The sequence below is a fragment of the Oenanthe melanoleuca genome, chromosome 22 (genome assembly GCF_029582105.1).
Source record: "Oenanthe melanoleuca isolate GR-GAL-2019-014 chromosome 22, OMel1.0, whole genome shotgun sequence".
NCBI classification, from domain to species: Eukaryota; Metazoa; Chordata; class Aves; order Passeriformes; family Muscicapidae; genus Oenanthe; species Oenanthe melanoleuca.
Genome location: NC_079355.1, coordinates 2,480,069 through 2,505,246, shown reverse-complemented (window position 1 = coordinate 2,505,246; position 25,178 = coordinate 2,480,069). Strand labels below are relative to the sequence as shown.

Below are 25,178 nucleotides of genomic sequence, written 5' to 3'. Positions count from 1 at the left end.
TCAGGACAGAGGAAAACCTTCTGATACAGTAACTTTTTCACTGGAAAAAAAATGTAATTTTTTTTAAATAAAAAAGTGGGTTTTCTTCCCTTTTCCCAACAAATAACCTTGGTTCTTTGTCCCTCAGTTTGGTGCCAGCAAAATTTGGGTTTAATACGAGAAATAACAGCAGTGAGTTGCTTTTAAAGGAATTAAAGTGTGTCTGTGTCACCTTCTTTCTGTGCTTTCCAGGCCTTCTTCACAGAGAAATACCTCCAAGAGCATCCTGAAGATCAAGACAAAATCGAGCTGCTCAAGCAACAAATTGCTATCCAGGTGTGGAATTGGGCAAGGGCTGGGGGGAGTGGGGAAGAGGGAATCAGGGAATCTTGGAATGGTTTGGGTGGAAGGGACCCTAAATCCCATCCAGTGCCACCATTCCATGGGCAGGGACACCTCCCACCATCCCAGGTTGCTGCAAATCCCATCCAGCTGGGATTTGGGGAAAATGTTGGTGTTTGTTCAACACCAAAGTCCCCTCGGTGTCACCGGCTCTGAGTGAGAACTGAGCTCCCTCGCTGTGTCACTGTTTATTTTCCCAAACCACAATGATTTAAATCCTTTATATCTGAGCAGTGCAGCTCACACTCTGGGGAGCAGGAGGGCTGGTTTGTGCTCCTGCAGCTCATTCTGCTCCTCCTCAGATGCCTCTCCTGGCAGAGGGGATCCGGATCCACGGCGAGAAGCTGACGGAGCAGCTGAAGCCGCTGCACGAGCGCCTCACGTCCTGCTTCAGGGAGCTCAGGAGGAAGGTGGAGAAGCAGTACGGGGTCATAACTCTGGTGAGGGAACCTGGTTTATCCATGTTTTGCTCCTGATTTACCAAAATAAGAGTATTGGTCTAACTGTGACAGACCAAAGGCTCTGTAACAATTTAAAGTTAGGAAGTGAATGTTTATTGTGAGGTAATCCTCTAATACACGCTGCAAAATCACAGGTGATCACAGAGTCTGTTTATTGGCAAAGGATTCAAACAAATACATACTCATAATTACAGCCCCTCCCATTCCTCACTTCCTGTGGTAATTAGCTTGAATTGCTATTAAGCATTGATTGACTTCTTAAATTAAGTCTGGGGTCGTTTTTGTGGGGAGGGGTCTGAAAAGGAGGAAGTAAGGCGAGTCTTCCTCACCCTAAACTCTCAACCCTTTTTATCAATGCCAATACAAATGATTTCTAGGGTTAGTCCAATTTTCCAAAGAATGGGTTTCTGGTTGCATTGTCTATGTTCCTTTGGGTCTGGTCACTAGTTTCATCTTTTCCCATTGTAAGCACAGCTGAGCAAACATAAAATGACAGACAACCAATTATTTAAGTTTCAGATAACTACTCCCTTCTAACTTCTAACTTTTAATTATTTTCAGCAAGGTAACTAAAATTATAATTTTCTAAGATTAGTGTTTCACTCCAGAGGGAGCCTAATTCTCCCTTTTTCCACCCATGGGTGAGTTTGAGGTGGTGTCGCAGAATCCCAGAATTGTCAGGGTTGGGAAAGAGCTTTGAGACCATCGAGTCCAAGCTGTGCCCAACCCCCACCTTGTCACTGAGTGTCACCTCCAGGTGACACCTCCAGGGTGCTGTGATTCCAGTGGATCACAGGGCAGCCCCACGTTGGGCGCCAACTGCTGTGATTCCCTTCCCTCTCTCTGGCCTTCCCTGGGTCAGAGATGGAGGAGTTCCCATATGGACAGAGCATCAGGTCCTTTTGTGTCCATCCCCTGTCCCCAACCTGCAGGACCCTCCTGTCCTTGGATTGAGCCCATGAAGCCTGTCCAGGTCCCTGTGCAGAGCCCTCACTCTCTGCCAGCTGCACATCTCCTGCTCTCTCAGGGCTGTGAGCTGTTACACAGTGATTTGTGCATTATGGAAATACACCATGGGATAAATATAAACAGGAATAGTGAACTTAAAGTAAACCATGGACGTGAGACAAAGGAAAATATAATTATTTCATTATATTTATTTCAATCACTCTGCTGTGAATTGCTGGCTTTTGCTGTTACGTATTTTTTTTTTTTTTTTTTTTTTTTTTTTTTGTTGTTGCCACTCTAATTGTGAATTATCTCCACTTTTTATGTATAAGGAAAATGCAGGCTTATACAAACATGAAAAGGCTTCTAACAGCAGGTAACAGCAGTAACAAGGCTGGTCATGTTCACACAAGTCCCTGTTTCCCTTATACATAAAAAGTGGATATAATTCATAATTATAGTGGCAAAAAAAAAAGAGAAAAAATACCTAACAGCAAAAGGCAGCAATTCACAGCAAAGTGATTGAAACAAATACAATGAAATCATTGTATTTTCCTTTGTCTCACATCCATGTATTACTTTAAGTTCACTATTCCTGTTTATACTGATCCCATGGTGTGTTTCCATAATGCACAAACACTCTGTAATATTTCACACTTACCAAGGAATGAGTAAGTGGCTTTATTGGCTGACCCAGCCGATGGTGTGGGTGGTTTCTAACAGAGCTGTGTCCCCCAGCCCCCAGCGCTGACTGAGAGGAAGCCCAGCAGGTCGGGCTCGGTGGTGCTGCCCTACATCATGTCCTCCACCCTCAGGAGGCTCTCGGTCACCTCCGTGGCCTCCTCCGTGGCCTCCACCTCGTCCACCTCGTCCGACAGCGCTCCCTCCAGGCCGGGCTCGGACGGGTCAGTGACTGAGTGTGCCTCAGGCAGCGTCAGCTGCTCTGAAAATCAAGGTTTATTCTGGGGAAATTGATGTAGGGGTGTGGCTCTTCTCTTTTCTCTTCTCTTCTCTTCTCTTCTCTTCTCTTCTCTTCTCTTCTCTTCTCTTCTCTTCTCTTCTCTTCTCTTCTCTTCTCTTCTCTTCTCTTCTCTTCTCTTCTCTTCTCTTCTCTTCTCTTTTCTCTCCTCTCCCCTTCCCTTCCCTTCCCTTCCCTTCCCTTCCCTTCCCTTCCCTTCCCTTCCCTTCCCTTCCCTTCCCTTCCCTTCCCTTCCCTTCCCTTCCCTTCCCTTCCCTTCCATCGCCTGACTGGTGTCTTCACGTTACCTTCCCTTCCCTTCCCTTCCCTTCCCTTCCCTTCCCTTCCCTTCCCTTCCCTTCCCTTCCCTTCCCTTCCCTTCCCTTCCCTTTATGCCTCACAAATTTATCACTGTTATTTTAGCTTTCCTGTCAAACCAAATTGTAATAAATTTCTGGTTTACATTTCTCAAATTATCAATTAAATGCTTCATGAAGGACCACAAAACAGGACCACTTCTAGGACCATCATTTGAACTGTAAAATTTAATTCAAGCCAAAATTTCCTTTATATATATTAGAAAAAAAACATATTTCTCTATAAGCTCGATTTTTAAGGCTCAAATTTACTTTCCCTATTTAATTTCAAAACCATTGTATTAAACCATTATTGTGGGTATTGAAGCCCCAGCTGCTGCCTCTGGAGGCCCAGTTATCCCCAGTGCATTCCAGGTGCCTCTGATTCCCAGGAAAACGGGGTGTGAGGCCCCACAAATTGGTTTATTTTATTCACCAAGAGGAGAACACACAGCCTGGAAAGGAGCTGCCACAGCTGGGGACATTCTCTGCTGTCCCTTGTCAGTGCAGTGACTTTCCAGAGTTAGGTGGTTTGTCCATGGCTGAGCATGAGCTGCAAGCTGAACACGCTTTACCTTGGACAAAAACCACAAAGTGCTCAGAATTCCAGGGGTAACAGCACAAATCCCACTGAGAAATCCACGGTCCTGCCTCACTTCTTCACAATAATCCCTTACACAAACAGAGAGATCACAGCTTTTTAACAAACAGCCCTTTCCATGGCTGATGGACTCGTGTTTCATGTTTTTCTCACTCTTTTGGACCACAGATCTACCCTGGAGCCTCTCTTGGAGAGGAGAATATCCACATCTTCCAGGAATGAGGAGCTGCCCGTGAAAGATGATGGTGACAACAGGATTAGCAAACTCAAGAGGAAGGAGTGGAGCATTAGCAAGTCTCAGGTTATTGTGGAGAAGGAGCCAGAAACAGAACTGACTTCCAAAATGGTAAAAAAACTCATCATAATAATGACAGCAATAATAAAAGGCACAGCAGGAGCTGAGTGTTTCCATTGCTCTCAGCTGTGCTGGGCAGGGGCAGCTTCATTAAACACTGGGAGGGGTTCAAATACCAAAAAGCCTCGGTCATCTGAGTCATTCTTTTTTATTCCATCTGGAAAATTGGTGTCACAGGCCCAAGTGCAGCTTGGCTGGAGCTCCAGGCTGGGAGCAGGAGGCACTGGTGGCTCAGGGAGGTGCTGGGCAAACCCTGGGTGTTTTAGAGAAAAAAAACTGTGTTACACCTGGGATATTGTCCCAATGGGTGTAAAAACTGTGTCACCCCTGGGATATTGTCCTGATGGGTGTAAAAACTGTGTTACACCTGGGATATTGTCCCAATGGGTGTAAAAACTGTGTCACCCCTGGGATATTGTCCTAATGGGTGTAAAAACTGTGTTACACCTGGGATATTGTCCCAATGGGTGTTAAAGTCGTGTTACACCTGAGATATTGTCCTGATGGATTTAAAAACTGTGTCACCCCTGGGATATTGTCCTGATGGGTGTAAAAACTGTGTCATCCCTGGAATATTGTCCTGATGGATTTAAAAACTGTGTTACACTCCTGGATATTGTCCTGATGGATTTTAAAACTGTGTAACACTCTGGGATATTGTCCTGATGTGTGTAAAAACTGTGTTACACCTGGAATATTGTCCTGATGGATATAAAGACTGTAACACACTGGGATATTGTCCTGATGGATTTAAAAACTGTGTTACACCCTGGGATGTTGTCCTGATGGACTTAAAACTGTGTCATCCCTGGAATATTGTCCTAATGGGCATAAAAACTGTGTTACCCCTGGGATATTGTCCTGATGGATTTAAAAACAGTGTTACACCTGGAATATTGACCTGATGGACATAAAAATTGTGTTACACCCCCAGGCTGAGAGAATTTGGTATTTCAGCACTGGGTATTTCAGTGCTCCTAATCTCACTGGATTTGGCTGCTAATCTGATTTAACCCAGGCTCATTTTTCACCATAGCAAGGAAACACAAATTCCTGTATTTCCCTTTCCCAAGCTCCCAGCTGAGTCTGGCAGGGCCAGGTAATGCTGATCCATCTCCAGGAATTCTGCTCAGGTCTGAGGGATGCTGCCAGCCCTTGGAGGCTGCAGGGTGTTTCTGAGAAGGGGCTCTGTGCTTCCAGGCTGCTGTCATTGGTGCTGACAGCATTTCCAGCCCAGGAAAATTGGGGCTGTGGATGCTGGAGCTGCAGGAGGCCTGGCCCTCTGCCCCTGGAATTGCTGTTGGATGAAAAACTCAAAATCTCTGAAGGGAAGGAGCAGTGCAGGCTTCCAGTCCTGCCTCAGGACACTGAGGAAAAGCTGCTTTTATGGCTGCTCTGCTGCATGGCCCCACAGTGAGCACAGGAGTTGGACAGAGGGATTTTCTGCAGCTCTGGACTGAGTTTCTGGGAGCTGGAAAACCAGAGGGAAGCACAAACTGCCTGGGCTCTGTGTGTTTTATATCCAGCAGTGTGTGGTCCCTTCTGTGCAGAGAGAAATCCTGAAGGGGAAGGGGAATTGACCTCTGAAAAAGAGTTTAATTATGTGTTCAAGTGCCAGCCTGCTCTGAATTAATTAATGAATTAATATTTAAATTAATATTTAAAAGGGACCCAATATTCATTTACTGGACTTTTGGGGACACACTGAGGTGGCCTCATGGTTTGAGTGAGAAGCACAAAGGAAGGAGCTGGATGCAGATTCCCAAATGCAAAGAATTTTTTGCTCTGTAAAGCCTAAAATAGACTCATTTCTCAGGATACCAGCAGCCCTGACCTGCACCCAGAATTTCATTTTTCTTTATTTCTTGGAAATCCTTCACCCTCACCTCCCTCCAAAGTTTATTCACAGAACTGCAGCACTTTTCCAGTGTGGCATCTTCCCTTCTGAATTAACACCCTAAGGCCGTTGAAAGCAGTTTATGCTGCTCAGGAAGTGCCAGGGGAAGCTCAGCTGTGACCTGGGGGCAAAGAGGTGCCTTGGACAAGCCAGGGCAGGGCTTTCACTCCTTTCACCTCTGACATTCTAGGTGTTTGTGTCAGTGTGAGAGCTCTGAGTGACCTGGGTGTGCTCAGAGCTCTGAGTGACCTGGCTGTGCTCACCTGCAGGGTTTGTGACAGCTCTGAGTGACCTGGCTGTGCTCACCTTTCTGTTCTAGGTGTTTGTGTCACTGTAAGAACTGAATTATCCTGGTGTGCTCACCTCTCTCACAGCTCTCAGTGACCTGGTTGTGCTCACAGCTCTGAGTGACCTGGCTCACCTTTCTCTTCTGGGTATTTGTGTCACTGTGAGAGCTGAGTTTTCTGGCTGTGCTCACAGCTCTGAGTGATCTGGCTGTGCTCACCTGAAGGGTTTGTGACAGCTCTGAGTGACCTGTGTGTGCTCACAGCTCTTTTCTGAGTTTGTGTCACTGTGAGAGCTCTGAATTACCTGGGTGTGCTCACAGCTCTGAGTGACCTGTGAGTGCTCACAGCTCTGAATTACCTGTCTGTGCTCACCTGCAGGGTTTGTGAGATCCCTCAGTGACCTGTGTGTGCTCACAGCTCATTCTGGGTGTTTGTGTCATTGTAACAGCTCTCAGTGACCTGGCTGTGCTCACCTGCAGGTTTTGTGATAGTTCTCAGTGACCTGTCCATGCTCACCTGCAGATTTTGTGACATCCCTCTGTTACCTGTCTGTGCTCACAGCTCTCAGTGACCTGTCCGTGCTCACCTGCAGGATTTGTGACAGTTCTCACTTACCTGTCTGTGCTCACCTGCAGGATTTGTGACATCCCTCAGTGACCTGTCCCTGCTCACCTGCAGGTTTTGTGACATCCCTCTGTTACTGGTCTGTGCTCACAGCTCTCTGTTACCTGTCCCTGCTCACCTGCAGGATTTGTGACAGTTCTCAGTTACCTGTCCATGCTCACAGCTCTCACTTACCTGTCCACACTCACCTGCAGGATTTGTGACATCCCTCTGTTACCTGTCTGTGCTCACCTGCAGGGTGTGTGACAGTTCTCACTTACCTGTCCGTGCTCACCTGCAGGATTTGTGACAGTTCTCAGTTACCTCTCCCTGCTCACCTGCAGGTTTTGTGACATCCCTCAGTGACCTGTCCATGCTCACCTGCAGGATTTGTGACAGTTCTCACTTACCTGTCCATGCTCACAGCTCTCACTTACCTGTCCACACTCACCTGCAGGATTTGTGACATCCCTCTGTTACCTGTCTGTGCTCACCTGCAGGGTGTGTGACAGTTCTCACTTACCTGTCCGTGCTCACCTGCAGGATTTGTGACATCCCTCAGTGACCTGTCCATGCTCACCTGCAGGATTTGTGACAGTTCTCACTTACCTGTCCATGCTCACCTGCAGGGTGTGTGACAGTTCTCACCTGTCCATGCTCACCTGCAGATTTTGTGGCATCCCTCATTTACCTGTCCACACTCACCTGCAGGATTTGTGACATCCCTCATTTACCTGTCCATGCTCACCTGCAGGGTGTGTGACAGTTCTCAGTGACCTGTCCATGCTCACCTGCAGGGTGTGTGACATCCCTCAGTTACCTGTCCATGCTCACCTGCAGGTTTTGTGACATCCCTCAGTTACCTGTCCATGCTCACCTGCAGGTTTTGTGACATCCCTCAGTTACCTGTCCATGCTCACCTGCAGGGGTTGTGACAGTTCTCAGTTACCTGTCCATGCTCACCTGCAGGATTTGTGACATCCCTCTGTTACTGGTCTGTGCTCACCTGCAGGATTTGTGACATCCCTCAGTTACCTGTCCCTGCTCACCTGCAGGATTTGTGACAGTTCTCACTTACCTGTCTGTGCTCACAGCTCTCACTTACCTGTCCACACTCACCTGCAGGATTTGTGACATCCCTCTGTTACCTGTCCATGCTCACCTGCAGGGTGTGTGACAGTTCTCAGTGACCTGTCCATGCTCACCTGCAGGATTTGTGACATCCCTCAGTTCCCTGTCCATGCTCACCTGCAGGTTCTGTGTCTGTCCCCAGGGCCCAGCAGGGAAGGCTCAGAGGCCCAAGAGTCTGCAGTTGGGAGACACCAGGCTGACCCTGCTGCAGAGCCCCTCGCTGCAGCAATCCACCTGCAGCCCCCCCCCCATCACCCCCAAAACCCCCCGGACCCACAGTAAGTCCTGCTGCTGGAATATCCTGGGGGAGGGAGGGAGGAGCTGCTCTGAGTTGTATCAGTTGTTGGAAATCTTAAAAAGTCAGGATTTATTCCATGGAAACGCATTTTGAAATGTTACTGGTGGTCAGTGATATTTCATTTAGAGCACAAACAATGGGAATTGAACCCCAGTTCAACTGAACCCCAGTTTCAGAGATTTCAAAAATATGCTGAATGTAAAACAGCACAATAATCTGCTCCTGGAAAAGAAAAAGGAAGAAAAAAAAATGGTATTTTTTGTATATTCAGGAAGTTCTGTAGTTAATTCTGCAGCAATATTTAAATGTGGCTTAAGGTAAAAATAAAAATCTTTGGGCAGTTCACCCCTAGAAATCCCTGGCTGCTGCATTTCTCAATTTACTGCTCCTTTTTGAGAGGAGCAGAAGTTCCTGGGTAGGACCTGGCTGTCTCTGTGTGGGTATCAACTCAGAATCCAGGGCAGATAATGATCTAAACCTGCATAAAATTGTCATGAGAGGATAAAAACAAAACAAATACTTACCAGTATTTATATTTATATTTATATTTATATTTATATTTATATTTATATTTATATTTATATTTATATTTATATTTATATTTATATTTATATTTATATTTATTTGGTATTTAGTATTTATATTTATTACTAATATTTATTTATTTATTTATTTATTTATTTATTTATTTATTTATTTATTTATTTATTATCCTGGGGAGGGGGTGAGTTGGAAAGACAACAAGAAATAAATTTAGGAACTCAGTGAAGGAAGATCTGTGAAAGGAATGTGAAACTTCTCTCTTAGCAAGCGGTTTAATTGCTGGAATCCTTCTGAAGTTTGGGTTTTATCTCCTCCATCAGGTGGAGTTAAAATCAAAGTGAGCCCTGGAACACTCCAGATGTGCTGATTTGAGCAGTTTGCTGCTCTCTGGGGCAGCTCAGAGCGTTTTGGGGAAGGGGAAACCCCTCAGGGCATTGGGAACTGGAGGGGGACCCAGCTGGGACCCAAAACATCCAGGCAGCTTCAGCAGGGAGCTGCTCACAGATGGAAAGCACAGGAAATTTCCCTTAAAATCCGTGTGCAACACAATTTCCTGTTCCTTTTCCATCTTTTTAATTTGTTCTTTTTTGCTCTTGGTTTTTTTTTTTTTTTTCTTATTTTGTTACATTATTTTCTTATTTTCAATTATTTTTCTTATTTTTTCAAATTTTTTTTCTTATTTTTTGGAGTTTTTTCCTCATTTTTTCCTTTTTTTTGTTTGTTATTTCTTCTCTCTTTTTTTTTCCAGGCTTCCCCTCCTTGCAGGCTGATGGATTGGCCACGCCACCCCCTCCTCCACCCAAGAGCAAACCCTACGAGAGCAGCACGCCCAGGAACTCAGTGGAGGTGAGGAAATGGGGGCTGATGGAATTTTGGAGAGCTTTGGAGCAGTGGAATTTTCCAAGCTGCTCTTAGAGTGGTTCTTCTTGAAACCTGTCTCATCATTTCACTGCTTCACTCCCTGAAACCACAAAAGAAGGAAAAAAAATTTCTTTTTTTTTTTTTTTTGCTTCAGGAGAAGGCAGTGGAGTGCAATGCCTTGATAAATCTTTTTTTTCCAGGTGGGAGTTGTGTTGTTCTTGGTCAGGAAAAAGGTGTGGAGGGGTGGGAAGAGATACAAAAAACACAGCAGCAGCAAAAGTTTCAAAAGCATGATCAGCCTAAACAGTGAAATAATTTGGGCTGGAAAAGAAGTGTGGGCAGAAAATCACAATTTTCAGATGTCTCCAGTGTCTCCTTCTAAGCTTGGCAGAATCTGATTTTACATTTATTAGTGAATTTTAAAAGCCTGTATTTAAATCCTGCACTTTGTTTCAATTCCTTTTTCTTGTAAGAAAATCAAACTGTGTCTTTTTTCAGTGCTGTGTCACTCATTTTTCCAGGATAAATCCCACTCTCCCCATTCAAAATCCTTCTTTTCCCACCCAAAATCTCCTTTTTTCACCCCAAATCCAACTTTTCCCACCCAAACCCCCTTTCCTACCAGAAATCTCCCATTTTCTTCCACCCATTTCAATTTTCCAGCCCAAATTTCAATTTTTCCAGCGACAACTCCACTTTTTACACCCAAAATTCCCATTTTTTTTCCAACTGGGAACCTCAAGATGAGCCCAAATCCCAGGACAGGGACAGGTGAGCAGAATCAGGGACTGCCTTGACTGGGATCCAACTGGGAGCAAACTGGGAGTGGATCAGTTGGTGGAGGGTTAGGATTAGGGTCACCCTAAATTCAGTGTTTATTGAGAGCTCTGAGTGACCACTGAGTGACCTCTGAGTGACCTCTGAGTGACCATTGTGGACGTGTGTCCTGGTTTGGAGGACAGGTGTCTGCCAATAAAGGCAGAAGCTTCTGTTTGAAATGGAGAATGTAAACCCCCTAAATCCAAATTATTATAATTTTGAAATTAAGGGGCTCTCAGGCAAAGATATGGGAATAGGAATAACAGTTCTTTACTAGGAAAATTAAAATAGAAATGCAGTATTACACAGAACAATCCCAACCCTGCCAGAGTCAGAATCCAAGCTGACACCCGTCAGTCAGTCAGGGTGTTGGCACAGTCCCATTCAATGGTGGCTGCATCCTCCTGCAGGGGCAGATGTGGTTCAGCTGGAGCAGTGCTCCTGGAGAAGGTGCAGTTTCCTCTGAAGCTCCAGGGATGATGTGGAAGGCTCTGGTTTTCCTCTGGAATCCAGTGGAAAAGGCTGCTCTGCTGTTCCAAATCTCAGTTTTTATCTGGGTAGGAAATTTTTGGCTCCTCCCCTGGCTGGAGCATCTCCCAGTGGGATGATGGAATTTTATCAGTCATGCCCTGGGACTCACTGGCCATTAACAGGAGATATCTCCTGGAGGGAGGATGGGCTGTGGGAAGATAAAGATGATTGCCCAGCTGGTTTAAAGATGGCCCATTAACAGGAGATATCTCCCATGGAGATCAGGGTCACTGCCCAGCTGGTTTAACAGATGGGGACAGAATTCACATTTCTGGCCACATCCTTTATCACAACCCAAGACAATGTGCTACACAGGACAGAGGTGGGACTTCATGGTGTTGGGATGTGTTCATGCCAGCAGTTTATATAGTTTCTAATAACAGCAGCCAGGGATGTTGTGTGGAGCTGTTTTTACTTTTTTTATTTCACACACAGGCACAGACACCTGTTCTCGGTGTCTCCAGGCTGTCTGCAATCCCTGACATGCAAATATTGTGTCAGGATTGTTCCACCTGCCCTGAAATGAAGGTGCTGGTGGTGCCAGGCTTGTTCCTTACCAGTGGGGAGCAAAGCAAGGATCCTTCTGTGACTGTGGGAGGGATGGTGCCTTCCCAAAACCTGTCAGGAATTTTGCCATTGAAAGGGAGGGATTCCTTCAGTTTATGGAGAGGATTTGGGAGTACCTGAGTGAGATAAACTGGGATTTGTCCAAAAAGAATTTGAAGAGTGATCACACTTAACGACTTCAGCAGCACAGGAAGAGAAGAGAACAGCTCATCACTTAATTCTGTGTTCTGACACTGGAATAAAGCCTTGAAATGTGGGATGAGGAGGAAGTTTTTTCTTCTTTGCCCTTCATTTGGCTGGAAGTGGAGAGATCCCAGCTCCAGGGATGCTGTGGGAGTTATGGATCAAGAGGATTAATGAAAAATCCTCCTTCCCTGGAGTCTTGTAGGGAAACTAATTACTGCCTTGTCCTGGCCTGCAGCATCTCCCCTGGCTGGCAGCCAGAGGGAAAGGATTCACAGGAAAGGATTCACAGAAAGGATTCACAGGGCTGCAAAATGAGGTTGTGAAGGATTTTCTGAAGGGTTTTTTTTTTTATTTTGCTGTTGTAAAGTTGGGTCTATCTTCCTTTGGTGAAAACAGTCCTGAAATGTTGAGTTTTGGCTCAAACTCCTCACTCTCCTGGCCTTTCCCATCTCATTTATTTGCAGGATGCCCCTTAAAACAGGCAGAGAGAACTTGAAAAATCCCCCCTTGGTGCATTTTTCTGCAAAAACCACAAACACCCTCCAAGCCCTCTGAAGCAGGCAGGATGTGGTTATTTAATTAGAACCCATTTCAGGCTGTTAAGTTTTGCCCTTCTGATTTGAACACATCTTCCATCCTTTTGGTGCAGCTCATCCAGCCAGCAGGAGAAAAAAAAAACCTGAATTTTGAAAGCTGGAAGGAAATGGGTTTGTTGCTGTTTTAGTGATCCCCAAAAGGAGGGATAAATGCTGAAGTTGGGCTGCAGGTCAGAATCAATTAAATCTATCCTGGGCTTACTTTAACAACTAAAACATTTCAGCTTCTGTTGTTTCCTGGGGATGTGTCCTTGTCTGCCCCATCACGTGGAGCTGAGGCTGAACTCCAAGGTTTCCTCCTGAAAGAACCATCAGCACCTTTTGGGTTTCTCATTTGGTGAAGCAAAACTCCTTCCCCTTGCCAGCAATTAATTTTTCTGTGTGTTTCCATCTCCTCAGGTTGCTCCACCGCTGCCCAGCAGACGAGAGGCCAAACCTCCCCCTCCACCCCCAAAAACCAGGAAATCCAGCGTGGTGTCCTCGGAGCAGGGGCTGCAATGAGGATTTGGGGTCTTGATTTCCAGGCAGCCTGGTGATATCCCTGATTCCACCACTTCTCGTGCAGTTCTCCTGGGAAATGCCACAAAAAAACCCAAAAACTTTGGGACTGGGTTCCCTCCCCTCTGTCTGTGCACACTAATCCAGACATCTCCCTCCTGGAATTCTTCTCTCTCCTTGTGTCCCCAGTTTGCTGCAATCCCAGCAGCTCCTCCCCAGTGGAACTGGGGCTGTTCTCAGTGCTGGGGTCACTGCAGGGCAGTGCTGTTTCCTGCCTGGGCCAGGCTCTCTGCTCAGCTTGTGCTTGGTTTGGTACAAGATCTCATCTTGTGCTTTTTAACAGGGTGGAAAAAATCCCTGCTGTGAGTGTTTGAGGTGACAGGAGCTGCACTTTTGCCAGGGCTGGACTGGTACCAGGCTTTACTGGTACCAGCTCCACAAACAGCTTGTGGCTTTGTTTATTTATCATCAATATTGATGAAGATTTTGCTTTCTTATTGCAGGAAATAATTTTGTTTGTTAATTCTGTCATTTTGCTTCTGATTATCTTGTAGAAGTTGGGAGAGGCACTAAAAGCCTGCTGAGGGTGTTGCTCCCAGCAGGAAATGCAGTAATTGTTGGGCTGGGGGTCCACAGGCCGTTACTGAGCTCCCCTGACTGAAATGGGTTTCTGACCTTGCTGAAAAAACAAAGTTTGTTAAAGCTGATGGAAAGTTTCCTCAGCAAAGGGTTTTTCAAGGAAAACCCAACCCAACAAAACCCAACCCAACAAAACCCAACCCAACAAAACCCAACCCAACCAAACCCAACCCAACAAAACCCAACCCAACAAAACCCAACCCGACAAAACCCAACCCAACAAAACCCAACCCAACAAAACCCAACCCAACAAAAACCCAACAAACCTCAACCCAACAAAAACCCAACCCAACAAAACTCAACCCAACAAAAACTCAACCCAACAAAACCCAACCCAACAAAAACCCAACCCAACAAAACTCAACCCAACAAAACCCAACCCAACAAAACTCAACCCAACAAAAACTCAACCCAATCCAACAAAAAACCCAACCCAGCAAAAACCACCCTCAGGAGGGTTTGTTCAGACTGAAGTTGTCATTTCCTTTTGTTCTTCCCAATTTTTTTGACATCAGGAGCTGCTGTGCTGCCTGCCCAGCTCTGCCAGCAGATTGCTCCTGTCCCAGAGCCATCCCAGATTCCATCAGCTCCAGACTGGGGCTGCTCTGGAGGTGTCACATCCCATCCATCCCAGATTCCATCTGCTCCATTCACATCCCATCCATCCCAGATTCCATCACCTCCATTCACATCCCATCCATCCCAAATTCTGTCTGCTCCATTCACATCCCATCCATCCCAGAATCCATCAGTTCAATTTACATCCCATCCATCCCAGACTCCATCACCAGTTTGGGGCTGCTCTGGAGGTGTCACATCTCATCCATCCCAGATTCCATCACCTCCATTCACATCCCATCCATCCCAGATTCCATCACCTCCATTCACATCCCATCCATCCCAGATTCCATCAGCTCCAGTCACATCCCATCCATCCCCAGCTGCCTCCAGGCTGCTTCTCCTCTGGGGAAATCCTGGGAATCTTCCTGGCCAGGTTTTTCCCTCCCTGGGGCACTGCAGGATGTGTCAGCTCCTGGTGTTCTTGGACACAAACACTGCTTGATTTAAGCCCACTGGGTTTTCTTGTCTTCCCATTTTCTCTCCCAAGCTCTGGGAGCCTCTGAAACTTCACTTCAGCTTTTTGTCTGGGCTGAGAATTTTGCTTCAGGCAGAACAGGATGTGGTCTGAGTTGTCTGAAGTGCATTTTAACAGCACCAACTGTTAATTCAGTGCCTTTCCCTCCTCTGCATCTGCCTCTGGCCCCAGGCTGGGCTCTGCTCTTGGTTTAACTCCTGCAGGGAGGCTGAGGGGGGATCCCAGGAATGGTTTTCCTGGTGTGGACAAACAGACTGAGCTTCAGGTTTTGCTGTTTTGCTTCTAAGTGACTTTGGAGTCCTCTTTTCCAGCCTTTTAATTCTGCTGTAACAACCTTCCCATGTGGAGGTACCTTGTGCATCCAGGATTTTTCCTGGAGAAGGGAAGCACTCCATGCAAAAAAAAACACTCACAGGAGGAGCTCTGACCTTGGGGAGAATTTTTCAGCTGATCTTGAACCAGCTTTTTACTCTTTTATTTGGGGAGGTTTGGTTCTGGCTGCATTTTTTGCAGGATTTCAAACAGAATCTTTGGAATGTCAGTGGTTAATTTTCCCTCCTTGGGGGTTAATTTTCCCTCCTTGGGGGTTAATTATCACTTAAACTTGTCCCACTCCTCCTTCTCCTCCTTTTGACAATGTCCCCAAACTGGTGCCCAGTTCTTTTACCTGCCTGATAAAAGTTGGCATCACTGGCACAGAGGTGCAGGATGGAATTTTTCTGTTCTGTGCCCAAATGATTCAGAGCTTTGGGTCAGTTTTAGGGGGAAAAAAATCACCCAAGTGTCAGATTTTTAAAGGAAATTGAGCATTTAAGTGTGTGAGGAAGAACAGGGCATTCAACTGATTTTAAATAAGTGGAATTAAGTGCCCACTCAGGGGAAATCCCATCCCTGATTTTTGAAGTGTTGGGTACCTGCCTGAGCTGAGTTGTGAAATTTAATTTTCAGAGACAATTCAAGGTGTCTCTACCTCATTTTTTTAAATAAGAATCATCTCTTCAGGTTCATGAGGTGCTTTAGGAAATGCCTCAAATGTGTTTTAAACCAGAGAGTTAAAAATGGGAGTAGGACAGTCCCTGATGATGATCTCTGCAACCACAAATTGCAGCAATTTCTGCCCAATTCGTGGTTTTGAATAAAATCTCAAAACATCCAAAACCTAATCCCATTTCAGAGCCAAGCAGTTCCAAACTGCTGTGAAATTCCAAGCCTTTGAGGATTTCAGTTTTTAACCTTTGGAGAAATGTGCTCAACACTTGTTTTCTGCAGCTTTTAATTAAAACTTGTCATGCTGTGATCAGTTCCTTTAAAAAATGTGACAGCCTCTCATCCACAGGAGGGGAGCAGCAGCTTTGCCTTTGAGTGGATTTTGGGATTAGGAAAGGACACAGATTCCAGGGGGAGCAGCTCTGTGATCTGCACAGCTCCAGGATGGACGTGCAGAGGTTTTTTGGGAAGCTGCATCCCATAAATTCCCTGGTCTCAGCTCAGTGTTTGCTCCAAACTCACACTGAGTTGGACTTGCAGTGACAGCACCCCAGATTTTCTCCTCTCCTTATTTATTTTTTATCATTGTAAATGGAAAGAATAACTTTAAATCTATAATTTAACTAATTTTTTTATATATAGTAAAAACATTCCTGACCCGCTTTTGCTGCTTTCTTTTGATTATTTTTATTTTTTAATTAAAAGCTTGATCTTGTTTTTATTATTGCAGACCAAATCCTCTGGTGAACCAGGGTGAGCTTTTCCAAAGACTACAGCAGGGAGGAAAAATAAACGAAAAAAAAGTGATTTTATGGCACAAGGTTCACCTGATTCTTCTCTCTGAGCATTAATTAAAGCACATTTAGGATGATTTGGGGTTACTCAGAGGTCACTTCTCCTGTTTTTCAGGTCCATGTGGTGCTGGTTTGTATTTTTGGGCAGAGTTGGAAGCCCCAAATTTCACTTCAATGCACATTTTGATTAATTTTTCTCACTGTGGTATTACAAAAGTTTAATCACTCTAAACCCTGGGATGTTTGTGGTGAGTTCAGGAGGATTTGGGTGTTGTGGAAGGAACTTTTGTGTATTTTGGAATTTTGGATTGGTGGTTTATTGCAAACCCACTTTTGCAGACAGCAAATCAGATGTTTGGGTTGTTTTTTTTTCACTCTTGTACAACTGAATCAGTAAAAAATTCAGTTTTAAAGTGTCTGGAGAGAGCAGGAGCTTTGGGAAGCTCTCTGACACTAAATGAGTCACTAAATCTGTAAAGCAAGGTGTACAAATTTTCATTTTTTTTTTTTTTTAATGATCATTGTAAAGTTTGTAAATATATTTTTAAAATAAATGTAGTTTTTATGACTGAAGCAGAAAAAAAAGAGCAGTGAATTCTTTCTTCCATGGACCACTGATGGACAGGGGAGTTCATTCCACAAGTTCATTATTTTATCAAAGTTTCTTTGCTGTTTTAGCCAGAGGGGGAGTGAGATGAGACAAAAATTGTCACATCCAAATTGTCCCTGCAGGGCTCAAAGCAGCTCTGCTGCTCGCACTCTGAAGTTTCCTCTTGCACATAAATAATTTACACAACAATTTCCCATTATTTTAATGCAATTTCAGAGGATTTATTCACATATTGATGCAAGCAAAGACCACTTGAGGATTTATTTTAGCAGCTTTGAGAGCTCATTCTGCCTCTGGGGTTAAATTTTTCTTCTGCCTTCTCCCTCCACCAGCCTCTCCTGCAACCACACACCAAATTCTGGGTTTAGAGAGCACAGAAATGACTTTGAGGATGAAATATTCAGAGTTGAAGCCCTGGGGTGATTTGGATGGAGATGAATTGAGTGAATTTTGTTCTTTGTGCTCCCTCCCACCTTCCCCAGGAAATTCTGATAATTTGAGTTTTTCCATGGGGTGGAACTTTTCCAGCCACTCCCATTTCTTTCCCTGTTTAATATTCCTGTAGCAAACTCCAGGAATTTTTTGGTTTGGGGAAGCTGGGTGTGGAAAAAGCTGCATTTATTTGGAGTGTTGTTAAGCAGCAAGAAATGAGGAGTTCCTGAGTAAATCAGGATCTGGTGGGGTTTGGTCCTGTCAGCTCCACCAAGACAGGCCAAGTTTCCCTCAGTGAGCCAGAAAATATTCATTTCAAATATCCTGATAATTACCCTGGCTAAAATCATCATTTCCATTTAAAAAAAAAAAAATATACATATAATAAATTACTGCTGCTGGAAATCATGGGCCACAATTCCAATACATGTTCAGTACAAATAGGATTGAAGATAAGCTAAAATCATATTTATTTAGGTAGTTTCTGCATGAAAATCCAGGGGAATTGAGGCTCTGCATCACTGTTCCTGATTTCAGGAGCCTTTTCCAGGCCTGGCTGCTCAGTGAGAGGCTGGAGAGGTTTTCAAGCACTCAGAGCTTTGGGGTTTGGCTAAATTCCAAGTGGAGTTGAGATTTTGGGGTGGCCAGGGACACTCCCAGGAGCTGGTGGCCATCTGGCCCTGCCAGGGGGTTGCTGGTGATGAAAAATCACATTTGGGCCTGAGGAGGCTCCTGTGGGTCAGGGCACGGTGTGGGGGCTGGGCAGCCACTGAGGGAAATGGGGCTGCAGGGACGGGGACAGGGATGGGACAGGGACAGAGGGACAGGGACAGAGGGACAGGGACAGAGTGATAGGGACAGGGATGGGACAGGGACAGAGGGACAGGGGACAGGGATAGGACAGGGACAGGGGGACAAGGACAGGGACAGTGCCAGTTTTGGGACAGGGACAGCCCTGGGACAGTTTTAGGACAGTTTTGGGACAGTTTTGGGCCAGCCCTGGGACAGTTTTGGGCCAGTTTTAGGACAGTTTTGGGACAGTTTTGGGACAGTTTTAGGACAGTTTTGGGACAGTTTTGGGCCAGTTTTGGGACAGTTTTAGGACAGTTTTAGGACAGTTTTGGGCCAGTTTTGGGACAGTTTTAGGACAGTTTTGGGACAGTTTTGGGACAGTTTTAGGACAGTTTTGGGACAGTTTTGGGCCAGTTTTGGGACAAGTTTGGGCCAGTTTTGGGCCAGTTTAGGACAGATTTGGGCCAGTTTTGGGCCAGTTTAGGACAGATTTGGGACAGTTTTAGGACAGTTTTAGGACAGTTTTGGGACAGGGCCAGTTTTGGGACAGTTTTGGGACAGTTTTGGGCCAGTTTTGGGACAGTTTGGGCCAGTTTTGGGCCAGTTTAGGACAGATTTGGGACGTGCAGGTGACACGGAGGGACCTGAGCCATGGGAACTCTGCCCTGGGACTGGGAGGATTTTGGATCATCCAACCCAAACCACCCTGGGAATTCACAGAGCTAAACTTCCCTCCCTCCTCCTCCTCACCACCATTTCTCCCTCCCCTGAAATATTTCCTTTAAATTTTCCAGAAAATCCCCATTTCTTACCATGGCTTCCTTCAGATCCCTGATCCTGGAATTCTGGAATTCTGGGCACTCACTCTGCTGCACCTCCTCCAATTTTCCCATTTCATTTGCAACCTGGATTGGAAAAGGAAGTGAAAAACCTTCAGGAAAAGGAGATTTTTCTGCCAAAAGTGACTCTACCCCAGTTAGGGATGGAGACAAAACTACACAACTAAAATTCACTTTTCCTCCCAACCCCCAGGGTGCTGGAATGAGGAGGAACTAAACAAGAAATTCGATTGAAAAGAGAAAAAAAACCATCAGTGGACAGAACATTTGTCATTTAATTGCTGAGCAGCCACCAGGTGCAAATTGCCAAAATTTTAAGGGAAGTGGAGAAATTGTCATAAAATAACTCATGAGAATGTTGGAATTTTGGGAGAGGATGAAACCAGATTGAGCCTGAACCTCAAATTATTCTATAGTGCCTCAGTGGAAGTTCAAAGAGGTTTTATACACAGTGATTATGAAAATATAAAATAACTATTTTTAGGTATTTTTATCTATTAATCTATTTTAAAAGATCTGTATAGATTTTTAAAATATTTTTAAAATTATATCTATATCTATAAAATAATAAAATATCTAAATTTTTTCTCCACACAGTAGTTTTATACACAGTGATTGTGAAAATATAAAATATCAATTTTTAGATATTTTATCTATTAAGCTACTTTAAGAGATCTGTATATTTTTATATATTTTTAATTATAGATATATAATCGATAAAATATTAAAATATCTATTTGATTTCTCCACACAGTAGTTTTATACAAAGTGATTATGAAAATTTAAAATATCAATTTTTAGACATTTTTATCTATTCATCTATTTTAAAAGATCTGTATAGATTTTTAAAATATTTTTAGTATTTTTTAAATTATATCTATATCTATAAAATATCTAAATTTTTTTCTCCACACAGTAGTTTTACACACAGTGATTATAAAAATATAAAATATCTATATTGAGATATTTTATCTATTAATCTATTTTAAGAGATCGGTATAGATTTTTTTTATATTTTTAAAATTATATATATATAATCTATAAAATAATAAAATATCTCATTTTTTTCTCCACACAGTAGTTTTATACACAGTGATTATAAAAATATAAAATAACTATTTTTAGATATTTCATCTATTAAGCTATTTTAAGAGATCTGTATAGACATTTTTTATATTATTTAAATTATATGTAAATATATAAATTATAAAATATCTAATTTTTTTCTCCACACAGTAGTTTTAGACACAGTGATATGAAAATATAAAATAACTATTTTTAGATATTTTTATCTATTAAGCTATTTTAAGAGATCTGTATAGATATTTTTAAATATTTTTCAATTATATCTATATAAAATTATAAAATATCTAATATTTTTCTCCACACAGTATTTTTATACACAGTGATTATGAAAATATAAAATATCAATTTTTAGATATTTTTATCTATTAATCTATTTTAAGATATCTGTATATTTTTATATATTTTTAATTATAGATATATAATTGATAAAATAATAAAATATCTATTTGATTTCTCCACACAGTAGTTTTATACAAAGTGATTATGAAAATTTAAAATATCAATTTTTAGATATTTTTATCTATTAATCTATTTTAAAAGATCTGTATAGATTTTTAAAATATTTTTAGTATTTTTAAAATTATATCTATATCTATAAAATAATAAAATATCTAAATTTTTTTCTCCACACTGTAGTTTTATACAAAGTGATTATGAAAATTTAAAATATCAATTTTTAGATATTTTTTCTATTAATCTATTTTAAGATATCTGTATAGATATTTTTTATATTTTTTTAAATTATATGTATATATATAAAATTATAAAATATCTAATTTTTTTTCTCCACACAGGAGTTTTATACAAAGTGATTATGAAAATTTAAAATATCAGTTTTTAGATATTTTATCTATTAAGCTATTTTAAGAGATCTGTATAGATCTGTATATTTTGGGGGGTTTTTAGGTTTTTTTAATTTTGTTTTGGGAGGTTTTTTTTTTTTTTTCTGGTTTTGGTTTTTCGATTTTTGGAGTTTTTTTGGTTTTTGATTTTTGGTTTTTTTTTTTTTTTTTTTTTTGGCGTTTTTTTGTTGTATTTCTTTTTTTGTTGTTTCTTTTTTGTTTGTTTGGTTTTGTTTTTTGATTTTTGGGGGTTTTTTGGTTTTTGATTTTTGGGGTTTTTTTTGTTTTTCTTTTGTTTTGTTTTGGGGTTTTTTGGTTGGTTTTCTTTTTTTTTTTTTTTTAATTTTTGGAGTTTTTTGGTTTTTTATTTTGGTGGGTTTTTTTTCTTTTGTTTTGTTTTGGGATTTTTTGTTGGTTTTTTTTGTTTGTTTTTGTTATTTTATTTTTTGGGGTTTTTTTTGTCTTTTGTTTGTTTTATTTTGGTTTGGTTTGGTTTTTTGGGGTTTTTTGGGGGTTTTTTTGTTTGTTTTTTTTGTTTTGTTTTGTTTTTTGTGTTTTTATTTGTTTGTTCGTTTTTCTGGTTTTTTTGTGTGTTTTTTTGTTTTGTTTTGTTTGTTTGGGTTTTTTTTGTTTGTTTGGGGTTTTTTTGTTTTTTTGTTTTTTGTTTTTTGTTTTGTTGGGTTTTTGTGGTTTTTTGTGTGTTTTTTTGTTTTGTTTTGTTTGTTTGGGGTTTTTTTTGGTTTTTTGTTTGGTTTTTTTTGGTTTTTTTTTGTTTTTTGTTTTGTTGGGTTTTTTGCGGTTTTTTTGTTTGTTTTGTTTGTTTGGGGTTTTTTTTGGTTTTTTTTTTGTTTTTTTTTTTTGTTTTTTGTTTTGTTAGGTTTTTGTGGTTTTTCTGTGTGTTTTTTTGTTTTGTTGGGTTTTTTGTGGTTTTTTTTGTTTGGTTGGTTCTTTTTGGTTTTTTTTTTGGTTTTTTTTTTGTTGTTTTTTTTTGTTTTTTGTTTCGTTAGGTTTTTTGTGGGTTTTTTTTTTTGTTTTGTTTTGTTTTTTGGGTTTTTTGGGGTTTTTTTTTGTTTTTTGTTGTTTTTTTTTTTTTCTTGTTGTTGTTTTGGGGTTTTTTTTTTGTTTTGTTTTGTTTTGTTTTGTTTTTTTTGTTTGTTTGGGTTTTTTTTTTTGTTTTTTTTTTTTTTTCTTCCTGTTTCAATCAGCACAAAAACCCGAAATCCGCGCCCCCTGCTCACCTCCTGCAGGGGTCCCAGCAGGGCCGGGCCGCTCCTCTTCCCCCCCGGCTGCAGCCCGTGGGACCAGTGCTGGGCCAGGCACAGCCCCGCGGCCACCGCGCACAGCAGGACACTGAACACGGCCCGCCGGGGGGCACCCATCCCGCAGGGACACTGAAAAACTCTGAAATATCCGAATAATAACAATTCCTGTTCATCAGAGAGAGTCTGGGTTTGAATATTAAATATATTGGATAAAAACACGGACCTGGTCCTGCCACCGCCCAGTAGAAAAATTCCATTAATAAAAATTCCTGTTCATCAGAGAAATTCTGGGATTTGAATATTAAGTATATTAGATCTATTAGATCTATTAGATATATTAGATATATTAGATATATCAGATATATTAGATAAAAACATGGACCTAGTCCTGCCACCGCCCTCCTGGGCTCCTCCATCCTGCAGGGACACGGAAAAACTGAAAAATCAGAGTAATAACAATTCCTGTTCATCAGAGAGGGTCTGGGGTTTGAATATTAAATATATTGGATAAAAACACGGACCTAGTCCTGCCACCGCACAGTAGAAAAATCCAATTAATAAAAATTCCTGTTCATCAGAGAAGGTTTGGGATTTGAATATTAGATATATTAGATATATTATGTATATTAGATATATTAGATGTATTAGATGTATTAGATATATTAGATATATTAGATAAAAACATGGTCCTAGTCCTGACACCGCCCAGTAGAAAAATCCAAGTAATAAAAATTCCTGTTCATCAGAGAAGGTCTGGGATTTTAATATTAGATATATTAGATCTATTAGATATATTAGACAGATATATTAGATATATTAGATATATTAGATATATTAGATATATTAGATAAATTAGATATATTAGATAAAAACATGGACCTAGTCCTGCCACCGCCCTCCCAGGCTCCTCCATCCTGCAGGGACACAGAAAAACTCTAGAAAAATCCAATTAATAAAAATTCCTGTTCATCAGAGAAGTTCTGGGATTTGAATATTAAATACATTAGATATATTAGATGTATTAGATATATTAGATATATTAGATATATTAGATATATTAGATGTATTAGATATATTAGATAAAAACACGGACCTAGTCCTGACACCGCCCAGTAGAAAAATTCCATTAATAAAAATTCCTGTTCATCAGAGAAGGTCTGGGATTTTAATATTAGATATATTAGATCTATTAGATATATTAGCTATATTAGCAATATTAGATATATTAGATATATTAGATATATTAGATATATTAGATATATTAGACAGATATATTAGATATATTAGATGTATTAGATAAATTAGATATATTAGATAAAAACATGGACCTAGTCCTGCCACCGCCCTCCTGGGCTCCTCCATCCTGCAGGGACACTGAAAAACTCTAAAAAATCCGAATAATAACAATTCCTGTTCATCAGAGAGGGTTTGGGATTTGAATATTAGATATATTAGATATATTAGATATATTAGATATATCAGATATATTAGATAAAAACATGGACCTAGTCCTGACACCGCCCTCCTGGGCTCCTCCATCCTGCAGGGACACAGAACAAACTCTAGAAAAATCCAATTAATAAAAATTCCTGTTCATCAGAGAAGTTCTGGGATTTGAATATTAAATATATTAGATAAAAACACGGACCTGGTCCTGCCACCGCCCAGTAGAAAAATTCCATTAATAAAAATTCCTGTTCATCAGAGAAGGTCTGGGATTTGAATATTAGATATATTAGATATATTAGCTATATTAGCTATATTAGATATATTAGATATATTAGATAGATATATTAGATATATTAGATAAATTAGATATATTAGATATATTAGACAGATATATTAGATATATTAGATATATTAGATATATCAGATATATTAGATAAAAACACGGACCTAGTCCTGCCACCGCCCTCCTGGGCTCCTCCATCCTGCAGGGACACAGAACAAACTCTAGAAAAATCCAATTAATAAAAATTCCTGTTCATCAGAGAAGTTCTGGGATTTGAATATTAAATATATTAGATAAAAACACAGACCTAGTCCTGCCACTACAAGGAAAACCAGACTAGAAAAAGGAGTTGCAAACCAAGTTGGGTGGAGTGTGGAGTGGGCTGTGACCACATTAAAAAAAAAAAACAAAACAAAAAAATAGAAATAGAAATAGAAATAGAAATAGAAATAGAAATAGAAATAGAAATAGAAATAGAAATAGAAATAGAAATAATAGAAATAGAAATAGAAATAGAAATAGAAATAGAAATAGAAATAGAAATAGAAATAGAAATAGAAACGGAAATAGAAATAATTAAAAATAAAAATAAAAATAAATAAAAATAAATTTTAAAAGCAATCTAAATTTGGATGCAGAAGCAGCTGAGGATTTCTGAGCTCCAGGCATGTCTGGCCCTCAAAGGTTTCCCTGCTGGTTTTTGGCAGGTTTGTCCTGTGGCCTCTGCTCTCATGTCCCTGCTCCTTAAAACTGCCCTTTGCACTCTCTTCTAATATATATTTTAATAGAATCATCTGTAAGCACTGGATAAATAAATTACCTGCTGCCTGAGAGAGGTGTGGAGCAATTCCAGCTCTTCTCTGGAAAATATCTGTAAAAGAACCCTCAGCTCTTTTTATACCCAAAATCCCCAGTGCCACCCCTTCCCCAGCAGGAGATTTTTTCATTTCTCCCTCCCAGGCTGCAATTTTGTTGTTACTGTCACAGTGACACAAGTAAAGCTCATAATTGGAACACCCCAGTGCAGCAATTAAATTCTGCTGGTTCCTCTAAGAGCCATAAAAGCACCAGCCTGGTTTTTGGGAGGTTGTAAATCCCACCCTGGGATCCTGCTGGGAAATACAGGAGATTTCTGTCAGTTCTCTTGTAAAAGTTCTTGGTGAGTTTGAATTTGTTAAGGGTGTGAAATG

The 25,178-nt window shown here is 41.3% G+C and overlaps 2 protein-coding genes across 2 annotated transcripts in view; one reads left to right on the top strand and one right to left on the bottom strand.

Annotated features, from left to right (window-relative positions):
- The window catches only part of DOCK5 (dedicator of cytokinesis 5), an 86,130-nt gene extending 73,089 nt beyond the window's left edge, over window positions 1-13,041 (top strand). Inside the window, exons 46-52 of the mRNA XM_056508723.1 lie at window positions 232-315; window positions 684-821; window positions 2,529-2,695; window positions 3,874-4,051; window positions 8,121-8,256; window positions 9,568-9,665; window positions 12,779-13,041. Of these exons, the coding sequence (XP_056364698.1) occupies window positions 232-315; window positions 684-821; window positions 2,529-2,695; window positions 3,874-4,051; window positions 8,121-8,256; window positions 9,568-9,665; window positions 12,779-12,880 (903 nt within the window). The 3' untranslated portion in view covers window positions 12,881-13,041. The remainder of the gene's footprint in view (window positions 1-231; window positions 316-683; window positions 822-2,528; window positions 2,696-3,873; window positions 4,052-8,120; window positions 8,257-9,567; window positions 9,666-12,778) is intronic.
- Window positions 13,042-17,302: 4,261 nt separating this feature from the next.
- GNRH1 (gonadotropin releasing hormone 1) lies at window positions 17,303-22,373 on the bottom strand. The gene is made up of 3 exons (XM_056508742.1): window positions 22,233-22,373; window positions 19,040-19,132; window positions 17,303-17,341 (listed from the first exon to the last, which is right to left on the bottom strand). The coding sequence occupies exons 1-3, from the start codon at window positions 22,371-22,373 to the stop codon at window positions 17,303-17,305; spliced, it is 273 nt and encodes a 90-aa protein (XP_056364717.1).
- Window positions 22,374-25,178: the final 2,805 nt, after the last annotated feature.

Coding starts and splice junctions, on each gene's coding strand:
- GNRH1 (XM_056508742.1), bottom strand. CDS start 22,373: ATGGGTGCCCCCCGGCGGGCCGTGTTCAGTGTCCTGCTGTGCGCGGTG. Junction 19,133..22,232: donor TGCTGGGACCCCTGCAGGAG/GTGAGCAGGGGG, acceptor TTTCCAATCCAG/GTTGCAAATGAAATGGGAAA. Junction 17,342..19,039: donor GGGATCTGAAGGAAGCCATG/GTAAGAAATGGG, acceptor GTGTGGTTGCAG/GAGAGGCTGGTGGAGGGAGA.